General features: G+C 25.2%; 1 protein-coding gene and 1 non-coding gene across 2 annotated transcripts; one reads left to right on the top strand and one right to left on the bottom strand.

The window, feature by feature from the left end:
• Positions 1–9,605: 9,605 nt before the first annotated feature.
• Bm14524 lies at positions 9,606–9,679 on the top strand. The gene has a single exon. It is a non-coding gene; the product is annotated as a tRNA-Lys (tRNA).
• Positions 9,680–14,676: 4,997 nt separating this feature from the next.
• Bma-lpr-1 (Uncharacterized protein) lies at positions 14,677–17,148 on the bottom strand (the record flags this gene model as incomplete). The annotated part of the gene is made up of 7 exons (XM_001891889.2): positions 14,677–14,796; positions 15,134–15,267; positions 15,579–15,740; positions 15,826–15,874; positions 15,997–16,104; positions 16,315–16,439; positions 17,022–17,148. The coding sequence occupies 7 exons, from the start codon at positions 17,146–17,148 to the stop codon at positions 14,677–14,679; spliced, it is 825 nt and encodes a 274-aa protein (XP_001891924.2).
• Between the last annotated feature and the right edge of the window lie 195 nt (positions 17,149–17,343).

Here is a 17,343-nt window from a genome sequence, read left to right as displayed (position 1 = left end):
ATTAAAATACGCTTTTTTAATTAAGTTTTACGCAAAATTCGTCAGCAAAATTAATAAACTTTCAATTAATCATGGTTTTAATTCAATTTAAGGTTCAAAATTAAATTTAATTTCATATTTAAATTTTGAATTTTTTAAAAATTTAAAACATGTAATAGTTTTCTTACATTTAACATGAAAATTGGTTCTAAATTATCATTTTTTATTTTAATTTAGTGCCAAAACTGCAAAAAATAGCAATATTTTGAAGCTAATTCATTATGTTATATGCATTGCAGCCAGAGCGGGACAATATGGTGTGGTCATTTCATAGTTTAAATATTAAAATACGCTTTTTAATTAAGTTTTACGCAAAATTCGTCAGCAAAATTTAATAAAACTTTCAATTAATCATGGTTTTAATTCAATTTAAGGTTCAAAATTAAATTTAATTCAAATTTAAATTTTGAATTTTTAAAATTAAAATTTTAAAATTTGTAATTAGTTTTCTTACATTTTAACAGGAAAATTGGTTCTAAATTATCATTTTTTATTTTAATTTAGTGCAAAACTGCAAAAAATAGCAATATTTTGAAGCTAATTCATTATGTTATATGCATTGCAGCAGAGCGGGACAAATATGTGTGGTCATTTCATATTTTAATATTAAAATACGCTTTTTTAATTAAGTTTTACGCAAAAATTCGTCAGCAAAATAATAAACTTTCAATTAATCATGGTTTTAATTCAATTTAAGGTTCAAAATTAAATTTAATTTCAAATTTAAATTTTGAATTTTTTTAAAAATTTTAAAATTTGTGATAGTTTTCTTACATTTAACAAGAAAATTGGTTCTAAATTATCATTTTTTATTTTAATTTAGTGCCAAAACTGCAAAAAATAGCAATATTTTGAAGCTAATTCATTATGTTTGTATGCATTGCAGCAGAGCGGGACAAATATAGTGTGGTCATTTCATAGTTTAAATATTAAAATACGCTTTTTAATTAAGTTTTACGCAAAAATTCGTCAGCAAAATTAATAAAACTTTCAATTAATCATGGTTTTAATTCAATTTAAGGTTCAAAATTGAATTTAATTTAAATTTAAATTTTTGAATTTTTTAAATTTTAAAATTTGTAATAGTTTCTTACATTTAACAAGAAATTGGTTCTAAATTATCATTTTTTATTTTAATTTAGTGCCAAAACTGCAAAAATAGCAATATTTGAAGCTAATTCATTATGTTATATGCATTGCAGCAGAGCGGACAAATATGGTGTGTTCATTTCGTAGTTTAAATATTAAAATACGCTTTTTTATTAAGTTTTACGCAAAAATTCGTCAGCAAAATTAATAAAACTTTCAATTAATCATGGTTTTAATTCAATTTAAGGTTCAAAATTAAATTTAATTTAATATTTTAAATTTTGAATTTTTTAAAAATTTTAAAATTTGTGACAGTTTTCTTACATTTAACAGAAAATTGGTTCTAATTATCATTTTTTATTTTAATTTAGTGCCAAACTGCAAAAATAGCAATATTTTGAAGCTAATTCATTATGTTTGTATGGATTGCAGCAGAGCGGGACAAATATGTGTGGTCATTTCATAGTTTAATATTAAAATACGCTTTTTTAATTAAGTTTTACGCAAAAATTCGTCAGCAAAATTAATAAAACTTTCAATTAATCATGGTTTTAATTCAATTTAAGGTTCAAAATTAAATTTAATTTCATATTTAAATTTTGAATTTTTTAAAAATTTAAAATTTGTAACAGTTTTCTTACATTTAACAAGAAAATTGGGTTCTAAATTATCATTTTTTATTTTAATTTAGTGCCAAAACTGCAAAAAATAGCAATATTTTGAAGCTAATTCATTATGTTATATGCATTGCAGCAGAGCGGGACAAATATGGTGTGTTCATTTCATAGTTTAAATATTAAAATTACGCTTTTTTAATTAAGTTTTACGCAAAAATTCGTCAGCAAATTAATAAAACTTTCAATTAATCATGGTTTTAATTCATTTAAGGTTCAAAATTAAATTTAATTTCAAATTTAAATTTTGAATTTTTTAAAATTTTTAAAATTTGTAATAGTTTTTCTTACATTTAACAGGAAATTGGTTCTAAATTATCATTTTTTATTTTAATTTAGTGCCAAAACTGCAAAAAAATAGCAATATTTTGAAGCTAATTCATTATGTTGTATGCATTGCAGCAGAGCGGACAAATATAGTGTGGTCATTTCATAGTTTAAATATTAAATACGCTTTTTTAATAAGTTTTACGCAAAATTCGTCAGCAAAATTAATAAAACTTTCAATTAATCATGTTTTAATTCAATTTAAGGTTCAAATTAAATTTAATTTCAAATTTAAATTTTGAATTTTTTAAAATTTAAAAATATGTAATAGTTTTCTTAGATTTAACAAGAAAATTGGTTCTAAATTATCATTTTTTATTTTTAATTTAGTGCCAAAACTGCAAAAAATAGCAATATTTTTGAAGCTAATTCATTATGTTGTATGCATTGCAGCAGAGCGGGACAAATATGGTGTTGGTCATTTCATAGTTTTAAATATTAAAATACGCTTTTTTAATTAAGTTTTACGCAAAAATTTCGTCAGCAAAATTAATAAAACTTTCAATTAATCATGGTTTTAATTCAATTTAGGTTCAAAATTAAATTTATTTCAAATTTAAATTTTGAATTTTTTAAAATTTTAAAATTGTAATAGTTTTCTTACATTTAACAAGAAAATTGGTTCTAAATTATCATTTTTATTTTAATTTAGTGCCAAAACTGCAAAAAATAGCAATATTTTGAAGCTAATTCATTATGTTATATGCATTGCAGCAGAGCGGGACAAATATGGTGTGGTCATTTCATAGTTTAAATATTAAATACGCTTTTTTAATTAAGTTTTTACGCAAAAATTCGTCAGCAAAATTAATAAAACTTTCAATTAATCATGGTTTTAATTCAATTTAAAGGTTCAAAATTAAATTTAATTTCAAATTTAATTTTGAATTTTTTTAAAAATTTTAAAATTTGTGACAGTTTTCTTACATTTAACAAGAAAATTGGTTCTAATTATCATTTTTTATTTTAATTTAGTGCAAAACTGCAAAAAAATAGCAATATTTTGAAGTTAATTCATTATTTTATATGCAATGCAGCAGAGCGGGACAAATATGGTGTGTTCATTTCATTAGTTTAAATATTAAAATACGCTTTTTAATTAAGTTTTACGCAAAAATTCGTCAGCAAAATTAATTAAAACTTTCAATTAATCATGGTTTTAATTCAATTTAAGGTTCAAATTAAATTTAATTTCAAATTTAAATTTTGAATTTTTTAAAATTTTTAAAATTTGTAATAGTTTTCTTACATTTACAAGAAAATTGGGTTCTAATTATCATTTTTTTATTTCAATTGATTGCAAAACTGCAAAAAATAGCAATATTTTGAAGTTAATTCATTATGTTATATGCATTGCAGCAGAGCGGGACAAATATTGGTGTGGTCATTTCATAGTTTAAATATTAAAATACGCTTTTTTAATTAAGTTTTACGCATAAATTCGTCAGCAAAATTAATAAAACTTTCAATTAATCATGGTTTTATTCAATTTAAGGTTCAAAATTAAATTTAATTTCAAATTTAAATTTTGAATTTTTTAAATTATATAATTTGTGACAAAATTAAAATTGTGACAGTTTTACATTTAACAAGAAAATTGGTTCTAATTATCATTTTTATTTTAATTTAGTGCCAAAACTGCAAAAAATAGCAATATTTGAAGCTAATTCATTATGTTATATGCATTGCAGCAGAGCGGGACAAATATGGTGTGGTCATTTCATAGTTTAATATTAAATACGCTTTTTTAATTAAGTTTTACGCAAAATTCGTCAGCAAAATTAATAAAACTTTCAATTAATCATGGTTTTAATTCAATTTAAGGTTCAAAATTAAATTTAATTTCAATTTAAATTTGAATTTTTTAAAAATTTTAAAATTTGTAATAGTTTTCTTACATTTAACAGGAAAAATTGGTTCTAAATTATCATTTTTATTTTAATTAGTGCAAAACTGCCAAAAAATAGCAACATTTTGAAGCTAATTCATTATGTTGTATGGATTGCAGCAGAGCGGGACAAATATAGTGTGTGGTCATTTCATAGTTTAATATTAAAATACGCTTTTTTAATTAAGTTTTACGCAAAAATTCGTCAGCAAAAATTAATAAAACTTTCAATTAATCATGGTTTTTATTCAATTTAAGGTTCAAATTAAATTTAATTTCAAATTTAAATTTTGAATTTTTTAAAATTTAAAATTGTAATAGTTTTCTTACATTTAACAGGAAAATTGGTTCTAAATTATCATTTTTTATTTCAATTAATTGCCAAAACTGCAAAAAATAGCAATATTTTGAAGTTAATTCATTATGTTATATGCAATTGCAGCAGCGGGACAAATATAGTGTGGTCATTTCATAGTTTAAATATTAAAATACGCTTTTTTAATTAAGTTTTTACGCAAAAATTCGTCAGCAAAATTAATAAAACTTCATTTATCATGGTTTTAATTCAATTTAAGGTTCAAAATTAAATTTAATTCAAATTTAAATTTTGAATTTTTTAAAAATTTTAAAATTTGTAATAGTTTTCTTACATTTAACAAGAAAATTGGTTCTAAATTATCATTTTTTATTTAATTTAGTGCCAAACTGCAAAAAATAGCAATATTTTGAGTCAATTCATTATGTTATATGCATTGCACCAGGGCGGTCATATATGGTGTGGCCATTTTATAGTTTAAATATTAAAATACGCTTTTTTAATTAAGTTTTTACGCAAAAATTCGTCAGCAAAATTAATAAAACTTTCAATTAATCATGGTTTTAATTCATTTAAGGTTCAAAATTAAATTTAATTTCAAATTTAAATTTTGAATTTTTAAAATTTTAAAATTTGTAATAGTTTCTTACATTTAACAAGAAAATTGGTTTCTAAATTATCATTTTTTATTTTAATTTAGTGCCAAAACTGCAAAAAATAGCAATATTTTGAAGTCAATTCATTATGTTGTATGCATTGCAGCAGAGCGGGACAATATAGTGTGGTCATTTCATAGTTTAAATATTAAAATACGCTTTTTTAATTAAGTTATACGCAAAAATTCGTCAGCAAAATTAATAAAACTTTCAATTAATCATGGTTTTAATTCAATTTAAGGTTCAAAATTAAATTTAATTTCAAATTTAAATTTTGAATTTTTTAAAATTTTAAAATTTGTAATAGTTTTCTTACATTTAACAAGAAATTGGTTCTAAATTATCATTTTTATTTTAATTAGTGCCAAAACTGCAAAAAATAGCAATATTTTGAAGCTAATTCATTATGTTATATGCATTGCAGCAGAGCGGACAAATATGGTGTGGTCATTTCATAGTTTAAATATTAAAATACGCTTTTTAATTAAGTTTTACGCAAAAATTCGTCAGGAAAATTAATAAAACTTTCAATTAATCATGGTTTTAATTCAATTTAAGGTTCAAATTAAATTTAATTTCAATTTAAATTTTGAATTTTTAAAAATTTTAAAATTTGTGACAGTTTTCTTACATTTAACAGAAAATTGGTTCTAATTATCATTTTTTATTAATTTAGTGCCAAAACTGCAAAAAATAGCAATATTTTGAAGCTAATTCATTATGTTGTATGGATTGCAGCAGAGCGGGACAAATATTTTGTGGTCATTTCATAGTTTAAATATTAAAATACGCTTTTTTATTAAGTTTTACGCAAAAATTCGTCAGCAAATTAATAAAACTTTCAATTAATCATGGTTTTAATTCAATTTAAGGTTCAAAATTAAATTTAATTTCAAATTTAAATTTTGAATTTTTTAAAAATTTTAAAATTTGTAATAGTTTTCTTACATTTAACAAGAAAATTGGTTCTAAATTATCATTTTTTATTTTAATTTAGTGCCAAAACTGCAAAAAATAGCAATATTTTGAAGTTAATTCATTATGTTGTATGCATTGCAGCAGAGCGGGACAAATATAGTGTGGTCATTTCATAGTTTAAATATTAAAATACGCTTTTTTAATTAAGTTTTACGCAAAAATTCGTCAGCAAAATTAATAAAACTTTCAATTAATCATGGTTTTAATTCAATTTAAGGTTCAAAATTAAATTTAATTTCAAATTTAAATTTTGAATTTTTTAAAAATTATATAATTTGTGACAAAATTTTAAAATTTGTGACAGTTTTCTTACATTTAACAAGAAAATTGGTTCTAAATTATCATTTTTTATTTTAATTTAGTGCCAAAACTGCAAAAAATAGCAATATTTTGAAGCTAATTCATTATGTTGTATGCATTGCAGCAGAGCGGGACAAATATTTTGTGGTCATTTCATAGTTTCAATATTAAAATACGCTTTTTTAATTAAGTTTTACGCAAAAATTCGTCAGCAAAATTAATAAAACTTTCAATTAATCATGGTTTTAATTCAATTTAAGGTTCAAAATTAAATTTAATTTCAAATTTAAATTTTGAATTTTTTAAAAATTTTAAAATTTGTGACAGTTTTCTTACATTTAACAGGAAAATTGGTTCTAATTATCATTTTTAATTTTAATTTAGTGCCAAAACTGCAAAAAATAGCAATATTTTGAAGCTAATTCATTATGTTATATGCATTGCAGCAGAGCGGGACAAATATAGTGTGGTCATTTCATAGTTTAAATATTAAAATACGCTTTTTTAATTAAGTTTTACGCAAAAATTCGTCAGCAAAATTAATAAAACTTTCAATTAATCATGGTTTTAATTCAATTTAAGGTTCAAAATTAAATTTAATTTCAAATTTAAATGTTGAATTTTTTAAAATTTTTAAAATTTGTAATAGTTTTCTTACATTTAACAAGAAAATTGGTTCTAAATTATCATTTTTTATTTCAATTAATTGCAAAACTGCAAAAAATAGCAATATTTTGAAGTTAATTCATTATTTTATATGCAATGCAGCAGAGCGGGACAAATATGGTGTGTTCATTTCGTAGTTTAAATATTAAAATACGCTTTTTTAATTAAGTTTTACGCAAAAATTCGTCAGCAAAATTAATTAAACCTTCATTTAATCATGGTTTCAATTCAATTTATGGTTCAAAATTAAATTTAATTTCAAATTTAAATTTTGAATTTTTTAAAAATTCTAAAATTTGTAATAGTTTTCTTACATTTAACAAGAAAATTGGTTCTAAATTATCATTTTTTATTTTAATTTAGTGCCAAAACTGCAAAAAATAGCAATATTTTGAAGTCAATTCATTATGTTATATGCATTGCACCAGGGCGGTCATATATGGTGTGGCCATTTTATAGTTTAAATATTAAAATACGCTTTTTTAATTAAGTTTTACGCAAAAATTCGTCAGGAAAATTAATAAAACTTTCAATTAATCATGGTTTTAATTCAATTTAAGGTTCAAAATTAAATTTAATTTCAAATTTAAATTTTGAATTTTTTAAAAATTTTAAAATTTGTAATAGTTTTCTTACATTTAACAAGAAAATTGGTTCTAAATTATCATTTTTTATTTTAATTTAGTGCCAAAACTGCAAAAAATAGCAATATTTTGAAGCTAATTCATTATGTTGTATGGATTGCAGCAGAGCGGGACAAATATAGTGTGGTCATTTCATAGTTTAAATATTAAAATACGCTTTTTTAAATATGTTTTACGCAAAAATTCGTCAGCAAAATTAATTAAACCTTCATTTAATCATGGTTTCAATTCAATTTATGGTTCAAAATTAAATTTAATTTCAAATTTAAATTTTGAATTTTTTAAAATTTTTAAAATATGTAATAGTTTTCTTAGATTTAACAAGAAAATTGGTTCTAAATTATCATTTTTTATTTCAATTAATTGCAAAACTGCAAAAAATAGCAATATTTTGAAGCTAATTCATTATGTTGTATGGATTGCAGCAGAGCGGGACAAATATGGTGTGGTCATTTCATAGTTTAAATATTAAAATACGCTTTTTTAATTAAGTTTTACGCAAAAATTCGTCAGCAAAATTAATAAAACTTTCAATTAATCATGGTTTTAATTCAATTTAAGGTTCAAAATTAAATTTAATTTCAAATTTAAATTTTGAATTTTTTAAAAATTTTAAAATTTGTAATAGTTTTCTTACATTTAACAAGAAAATTGGTTCTAAATTATCATTTTTAATTTTAATTAAGTGCCAAAACTGCTAAAAATAGCAATTAATTTAAAGAAAAATAGATGTTTATGACCTAGCTGATTTTGAAATCCTGTTGTCAGTATGTAACACTGGAATTTAGAAATTTTTTTTGATCAAATTCTGAAAACATAAAAAAAAGTGTTGCTCGATGAACGATAAACAATATCCTTTTTTGCGTATTCATATGCAAAGGATACATTTTCTCTCCCCGCTCACTTCTAGTAAGGTATGTTTGTTGGTTGGGTTTCCCTTTTGAAGGATTATTCTCGGAAGGGGGGCATATAATTAAGACCAGTAGAAAATCCTGCGCTCATCCCCCTCATTCTTACTTCATCAGCAATTTTTTTCTGATCCCTAGAGGGACCAATAATTCTCTTTTGTTTTCTGCCAATGATCGCATTTTTTTTTGTGATGGAGTTTCCCCTCTCAAACTAGTGAACGAATATGATTAAAGGCAAGCTGCTCTACCGGCTGAGCTATGCATCAACTGAACAATCTCAATCGTTTTTAGCCATATTAAACAGTAACATAGATTTTATTAATAAATTAACCAATAGATGTTACAATATTAATAGCTGCAAACTTATCGAGAGATTTTAATGAGTGAAAAAAATATGCTTTTAAGATAGCAAAAAGTACCCCAATAGAAACTGATGGTGAAAAGTGTTACAAGGTAAAATTAGTAGGGGAAAATCTTGGATAGATAGAGCAAAAAGAATTATGCAACACATTATAAAAATAATATACATACAAATCAAATTTTCTATTATTCTCTCGAAGATCTGTGTCCAACATGATACATAATGTGGCAGGTATGTAATCCAATCGTAACTAGTATAATATAAAATTAGAATAGTCAAATACCATCTAAAGCTTGTTAGCAAGTGGAGTATCTAACTTTTATTGGGAGATAAATATTAAAACTAAAAATACGTTATAAAACTCACAAAGCCCACTTGACATTATATTCCAATCTTGCGAACCTGTAATTATTGAAAATCTGACAGATATCCAAATCGAAAATTTACCAAATCCAAACTAATCATCATTTAAAGATTCTTACAAAAGATCTTAATAGCTACCAACTTCAATCCCCGGTAGAACATCTAACTGATGGTCAACTCGAAATTTTAATAGGCCACTTAACTAATCACCATTTACAAACTATTGCTCAGGAATTACTGTTAGCAAAAATCCGAAGTTTTTCTGGTTTAGTGATTAGGTAATCAATTATGACCTCCAATTCTAGCATGACTGAGCTATACAAAATTACTATATACTATTGCTGTACTATCTATTTCACTGTTTAATATGGCTGAAAACGGTTGAGACTGCTCAGTTAGTGCATAGTTCAGCCGATAGAGCAGCTGGCCTTTAATCAGTAGGTTGAGCGTTCGATTCTCGCCAGGACCACACTACTAAATTGCAAGGATGTGGAAGAGGAGATGTTCGTTCACTAGTTTGAGAGGGGGGACTCCATCACTAAAAAAAAAAGTGCGATCATTGGCAAACAACAAAAGAGAATTATTGGTCCCTCTAGGGATCAGAAAAAAATTGCTGATGAAGTAAGAGTGAGAGGGGTGCGTACAGGATTTTCTACTGGTCTTAATTATATGCCCCCCTTCCAAGAATAATCCTTCAAAAGGGAAACCCAACCAACAACATACTTTAGTAGAAGTAATGGGGAGAGAATGTGTATTCGTAGCATGAATACGCAAAAAAGGCTATCTTTCATCATTCATTGAGTAACATTCTTTTTCTGTTTTTCTGATTAAGAATTTGATCATAAAAAATTTCTAAATTTCAGTGTTACGTACAGACAAACAGGATTTCAAAATAAATCTCTTCTTAATCTAAATGAAATACAGTAACCAAGTGTTTATGTAGATTCTAATGAGCAGTTTACTTTTAGTTTATACAACTTTTTGAAATGTGAAAAAGTGTTTCTGAAAAATTATTAAACAAGAAATTAATTGCATGTGCAAATATATTTTCTAAAGTGAATTCTCTTTATTTGTGAGAAAGCGAACTAATAGCAATTATGAACCAAATTTAATTTTCAAACTTAATTTTAATTAATCAATTTTAATTTTAATTAACTGCTGAATTTGCTAAAAATAGCAATTCATTTAAGAAAAGATTTATTTTTTGAACTTAATTGATTATTTTATATGCATTGCACCAGAGCTGGTCATATATGGTGTGGTCATCTTATAGTTTAAATATTAAAATACGCTTTTGTAATTGAGTTTTGCGCAAAAATTCATCAGCGAAATTAATAAAACTTTCAATTAATCATGGTTTTAATTCAATTTAAGGTTCAAAATTAAATTTAATTTCAAATTTAAATTTTGAATTTTTTAAAAATTTTGAAATTAGTAATAGTTTTCTTACATTAAACAAGGAAATTGGTTCTAAATTATCAATTTTTATTTTAATTAAGTGCCAAAACTAAAAATAGCAATATTTCGAACTTAATTGATTATGTTGTATGCATTGCATGAGAGCGGGTCATATATGGTGTGGTAGTTTGAGCACTACTAGAAATATTATTGAAATGATTAAATTACATCTGTTATATTTAATTATATGCTCAATTACTAAAATGTGGGAATTGTTTAAAATTTGTTTCCAAATATAGCATAAATGATTAGATTTATTATGTTTTAGATAATTAAACTAGTATAGCGCTTTAAATGATTGTAAATAATATTAAGTAATATTAATTATTCAGTTTCGTTCGAAACATAGAAAAGTACAATTTTAATTTTCTTTTTTCTTTTCCTAGCACTACCTATAATTTTTAGACATGATTTGTAGTACTTTAAATTTCATTTTTCACTCAGCATTTTTACCCTTCTTTTGAACTTCCATATATTCGAATATGGTATTTGTATTCAAGTTTTCGATTTAAAAAAATTCTACCCTAATATTTTAATATTCATTTGAAATGTCATATGACTTCGATTTTTTTCGTTTAAATTAACTCTTAAAAGTTCTAAAAATTTTTATAAAAGCTCATAAATGAGTACTTTCTTAGGAAGACCATTATTTATCAATCACTTGAAATTTCAAATTGATATTTTCTTAGTACTTTTTTACGTGATAATGGTGGTGGGATTTAATTGGTGGTGAGAAACCTAATAGAGAAAATTCTGAACTATCGCTAGAAAAAAAGAAAAATAAAGAATTAATAGAACGAAATGAGGAGTTGTACATTCAAGGTCTTTTTTTACATAATGCTGCTGGGAAATTCCTAGGATCTCAATGTGGAAAAAGTTTAATAGATAAGAAGCACAATCCTGCATCATTACCTGGTATAATACCCTACTAGAGGGAATACTAACAGTAACCCTATCACTTTTCTTCTATTGGATAGTAGTACATCAACACCTAATGACAGTGTGGCACAGTAAGCTGCAGCTCAAGTTAATCGACGAGATGAAACTATTTACAGGTTAAAGAATTACCAAATGCAATAAGTGAAGTTATAAAAGATTTGGAGGGCATGACTTACGTACCAAATAATAATATAAGCTTGATTATATCAACCAAGTTAATAATAGCTGTAATGGACGTGAACCAGGGGTATGATAAAAGTAAGCAGTGCAACTTCCGTTGTTAGATGTACATCTGGTGGTTGGAGCTTATGCTAAATTCTCCATCTTATATTGAGGGTCAGATGCGATACCATATACTCTATTTGGAGGGGCAATTTTGTTTTCTATACCAAAAGTAATACCTTCAATTATTGCTATAAGTACTTTTTCAAAGTTACAATCTGCCCCGGGAACACGGTGTTCTAGACACTTGCTGCCGAGACAGGGAATCCTTATTGCTGCAGTTCTATTGTTCACGCCCCAACTAATTGTAGTTGGTGTGTGAATATCTAGATATTGAAACCTTAAATATGAATCATCACTTGGAGCGAAGAATGACACATGTTCTTTCATCATAGCACATAACCCACCAATACGATAAATTAAGTAATCACTGTACTTTTGTTCATTACAGTAAAATAAATTACTGTTGTTTGAATCCACTAAATTAACATGCACATTTAATGCACTGCCTGCCCTATCTAAATAGGGCTTTGCTTTGAAAAAAGTATTTCCGCTAAGTTTTTGTGCTGCTTGAGTAAGTAATTCTTTTGCTAAGTCAAAATGCTTGATTAAGTTATTAGAATCATTATAACAACCACTTTTTATCTCATATTGATGTGTAGAAATCTCTTTCTTGCAGGAAAAACCAAGCAAAGCTATTTTATTTTTAACACTATTAAGAAATAAATGCTCTCTCTCTATTCCTTCAGTATAAAATTCTAATTCAATGCCAAATTTAGTACAACAATTCAAATTATTTAATGTAATCATAGATTTGTTTCAGTAAATTCGCATTAAATTATCTATCTTTATATGAATATTTTACTTTTTTACCAATAAATTTAATATCTCATTTATACATAATATATTATAATTTTTTTAACAGTATGTTAGCAGTATGCTAATCCTTGACACGAGCGACGTTTTATTTATTGAAATAAAAATGATCAATTTTAGTGCTTCTATACCCTTTACTACTCATTAAAAATCACCATAATTTTTAGTGTGTATTAAGTAGTATTAGCTTTTCGCAGTAGGCTATCGATTATCTTATATTTTTCTAGCATTGCTTTTGTCTTGGTGTAGTGTATGAGCTTAATTAATCCTAAGGTTTCTGCTATGTTTTTCGATCAAATTTTACAGCAACAGATCATAATATTTCTTGGAAAAAAATCCAAAATCTCCTTTATAACCTTTATGGGGAAGCAACATATAACAGTTGGTTAAGTTCACTTAAATTTGTTAGTAGTAGCAATGGGGAAGTTTTGTTATCTGTGCCAACAAGATTTATAAAAGAGTGGATTACAGTTCACTGCATGGAAAAAATATTGTTATGGCAGAATGAAGATAAAAGTATATGTTCTATTGATATTCAGGTAACCGAAGAAAAGAATTCAAGTTCTAGCATCATATCAAAAAATAAAGAGGAAAGTGTTAATAATCTTGGTTAGCCTCTAGATCCAAGATTTACCTTTGATAACTTCGTAGTGGGAAAGCCAAATGAATTAGCATTTACAGCCGCAAAGAGTCTCACTCTTTCTTCAAGCAAACGTTTATTTATTTTTTCTAATAACATTTTTTTCTTTTTTCATTCCAATACTTTCTTGAATTTTTGCATTGAAAATTTATTTATAATTAATAACGCACTATACTTCCGTGAGAAATTTATTTATCTTTATGAGATTACGAGCTATGATAGTGGTAGCGTATGTCTTTGCTTATATTAAGAGTCAAATAAAGTGACAGTCATCTTAGGAAGGGAACAATTCCAACCCAACCCGGGTAAATGTCCTGCAAGGCCATCCATTTGGGAAATGATATTCTAACTAAGTTACGACTTAAGAATAAGTCTGGCAGATGAATTATAATCGAAGTTTACAACATTTTCAGAAAATGAATATGAAACCAGCTTGATAAATGTACTGGCCAGAAATTATTTTTCAAAAAATGAATTGAATATCTCTGGGTTTATGATTCTTGGAATCGACAAAATAAGATTTGATCTAACTTGTAATTTATCTCCAATTATAAAAAACAGCAGCAACTAAATTTGTACCTAAAAATCAATTTCCAGTAAAGAAATAATATAATGACAACATTTGATTGGCTATATTATTTCTCGTAAAAAAGATTTATACGGCGAAACGGGAAAAAAGAGACTTTCTCTTAACTTATTTTTGAATTCTTGAAAGATGTAGAAATTTTCGTCGCGAAAGTTAATGAGTTTCTTATCATGATAAAAGCCATTATTTCACATAGATACTGCAATAAACATTTTGTATGGAAGAATATATGTTAAATTAAGACACATTTTCTGTCCTCAATCACAATACGCGATATTTTGTATCATGTTAAATGGAATTCTTTACCACACTGTGCAATATTTTCAATTTATATTATACGACATTTGCAACTGCTTTTATCAATTTTTTACACTCCTTAGCTTTATAATAAACAATTTCATTGAATATATCAAATCATAAATTCAATGAGCATATTTAAATAAAATTTCAATGATTGCTTCCTTATGCTGCACTAAAATTTAAACATTAACTTCTGAATATTTCATAAACTAACTGTAAAAAACAATAAGAAAAGAAACCAAATTCATTAACTCTGATCACTGAGTTCATAAATAGTAAAAATTTCTTTCGTTTTTCTTTTGGATCATTGGTATCTATAATACTTAATCAAAGTGATGGATTTAGGTAAAAACACACACATTGGTATCTATAATACTTAATCAAAGTGATAATAAATACAGCAATAATAAATAATTGGTAATAATTATAGCAATAATATTCATAGATCAAAATCCGATGTTGTATTGATTCGTTCGAAAACAATCCGTTGTATTGAGAAAAAGAACATTATTCTTAAGTGAGAATGCAGAATGCCAAAAACGTTGATTTTCCAAGAATGTTTTTACCTAAAATTTTTAAAAATCAAAGAAAATTTGAAAAAGCGAGCGGTATTTAAATGATGTTTTTTGAAAAAATATTAATTTACCATATGATAGCATATAAATTATAAATTAATTAAAATTGTGAAATGAAATGACAAACATCCATATTGGTTTATATAAAATTAGGCATGATTAATTTTTTTTATTTTATAAGTGCATTTTACTAAATACTCTCCTCAGCTTTATTTCCAATTTAACTTGAATTTACATTATTTTTCATGTCTGGATTACCCATTATTTTGAAATTATAATTACTATTTGGATTAATTAATCATATGATATGATGATTACCATCTATTACCTCTTCTTTATACTTGTTTTCAAAATCAGGTGGATCACGAGCAAGAACCATAATTGGATATTTGAGAGGCTGAGTTAAAATGATATAATCATACTGTTCGTTTTCATTAATTGGTCCACTACGTACTATCGAATCTGAAAAGTTATGATAATGCCTTAAAATATAATAAACAATAAAAACTGATTGAACAATATAAGAAATTATATAAGTATTGAAATGGATATTTATGAATATGCATATTTATACTCACACATGCGGTACTTTTGTCAGTATTCAACTGAATTAGTATCAATAATATAATTACATTAACGTGAGCTTACGTCAAAGAAATTATTAACTTAAATCTTTACCGGAAATATTTACTCTTCATTGTTCTCTGTTTTAGTTTATTCAATATTTATTTCAAAGTATTAGCTAATATTTTGGCAAGAACTGAAAGCTTTACATGGACATGGATCAGCTGGATGGCCAATATTAATAAGTAGTTCTGCCGGATCCGGTCCTACTTTTCTCCCATATCCTTCCAAAATCTTAATCTTTTCTGTATTTTGCGAATACTGCCGTACCGTGAATATTGAAGTATAAGGAGTTTTATCCATTAAATCAACTAAAACGATGAACAAAATAGTATAAAAGGCTTTTTAATTTAAAAAAATAAACAAAAAATTGACTGTAAGAGAAACAAAACATACAATAAAATATTGGGCAGTGCTCATGATGAATACTCGGTGTATCAGCTACCTATAAATAAATTAAAATTTTCAGACTAATTTTTTAAATTTCCCTTTTTGAAAAGAAGAAAGGAAAGAAATAAATGATAATAGTGAAATTAAAAGTTATTCCCTGTAACGAAATCTACTTACCACAAACCATTTACCCATCAATTTGGTAACATTAATATCACCAACAGCTATATACAATGAATTGTACAGATTACTCGCAATATCATTTGCATCCATTTTTTGCAACAACTACAAAAAAATTATATTTTCGAAGAAAAATAGAGCTCTGAAAGTATCATATTCCTTATCCTTCATAATAAATAATTAAAAAAAGTATAAGTGCAAAAAACAAAGAGCTTTTTTTAACATTTGAAATATTTTCGAAAAATTATCGAAATTTTGAAATTGGCTAGATTAAGGAAAAACAATTAAATAATAAAAGTTGTTTAATTAGCCAACTTTGCTTAATTGTTCAGTTATTGCTTTAGTTCGATCATTTGGTGCACAAGATTTGGCGTAAAGTTCAAAAATTCGCATAGGTGGTACCGAACGACCAGGTACTGGTATGCCACCAAGATATTTAACTAAAATATTCATATTAGAAGATTTATAACATTAACCATATTTTTTTATATTAATAAAGAATTCAATTATGCTAGTATAAACTTTGCGTCAAGAATTTTTAAATTTTATTGCATTAAAATTTTTCATTAACTAAGATAATTTAGCCAGCCAACTTGAAATTAAATGAACAAGTCCTTTATTTATTAAATATCATATGTATCTAATTTTTTATTATGAGTGGTTGTTAGTATCAATGCAATTATTCATTCAGTATTCGATGATAATGTAACTACCGGAACTGATGGTTTGCTGCTTAGCGATTGCCGAAATAACATACAGAACAGTGCATTTATTCAATTTTATTTGTTTGTCTTCTGCCTTCTCATTGATAATATAAATCAATTAGCTCATTGTGAGCAAGTCAACATATATGATGCAATAACAGCATTCTTTTCTTGACTTATTTGATTATAGGTACATAATAATGATAAAATTACTATTACTGACAACAAATAATGGATAAAAGCAGGAAAAGAATAACTGTTATATAAGGAATAATTATAATTTAAATAAGTGATAATAATTAATTTGTTAAGAATTACCTGTGGAAGAAAACTTAAGCAAAAATAGAAAGAGAATAATGAAAGCGTTAAGAAGCATTTTTGTAGTATCATCGAAATGGAGCAACTCATTGGGTTGAGTGACACGTCCTTCGTTGACCCAATTCATCCTACCATTATTACAGAGCCATATGTCCTATATAACCCAAACAGAATCCACGGATATCATAAATAATACTTATTTAAATATTAATCTTAACAGTCGTCATTATAAAAAATGTAATTTAATTTTCAATTTAATCAAACAAAATTAATGAATCCATACCTTTTCTTATCTTTCATTACATGACGAAAGTTTTGCGAA

Source organism: Brugia malayi, assembly GCF_000002995.4.
Source record: "Brugia malayi strain FR3 genome assembly, contig: Bm_v4_Chr3_scaffold_001, whole genome shotgun sequence".
In the NCBI taxonomy this organism is placed as follows: domain Eukaryota; kingdom Metazoa; phylum Nematoda; class Chromadorea; order Rhabditida; family Onchocercidae; genus Brugia; species Brugia malayi.
Note: the sequence above shows the minus strand (reverse complement) of the source record. Positions and strands in the feature narration are given on the sequence as shown.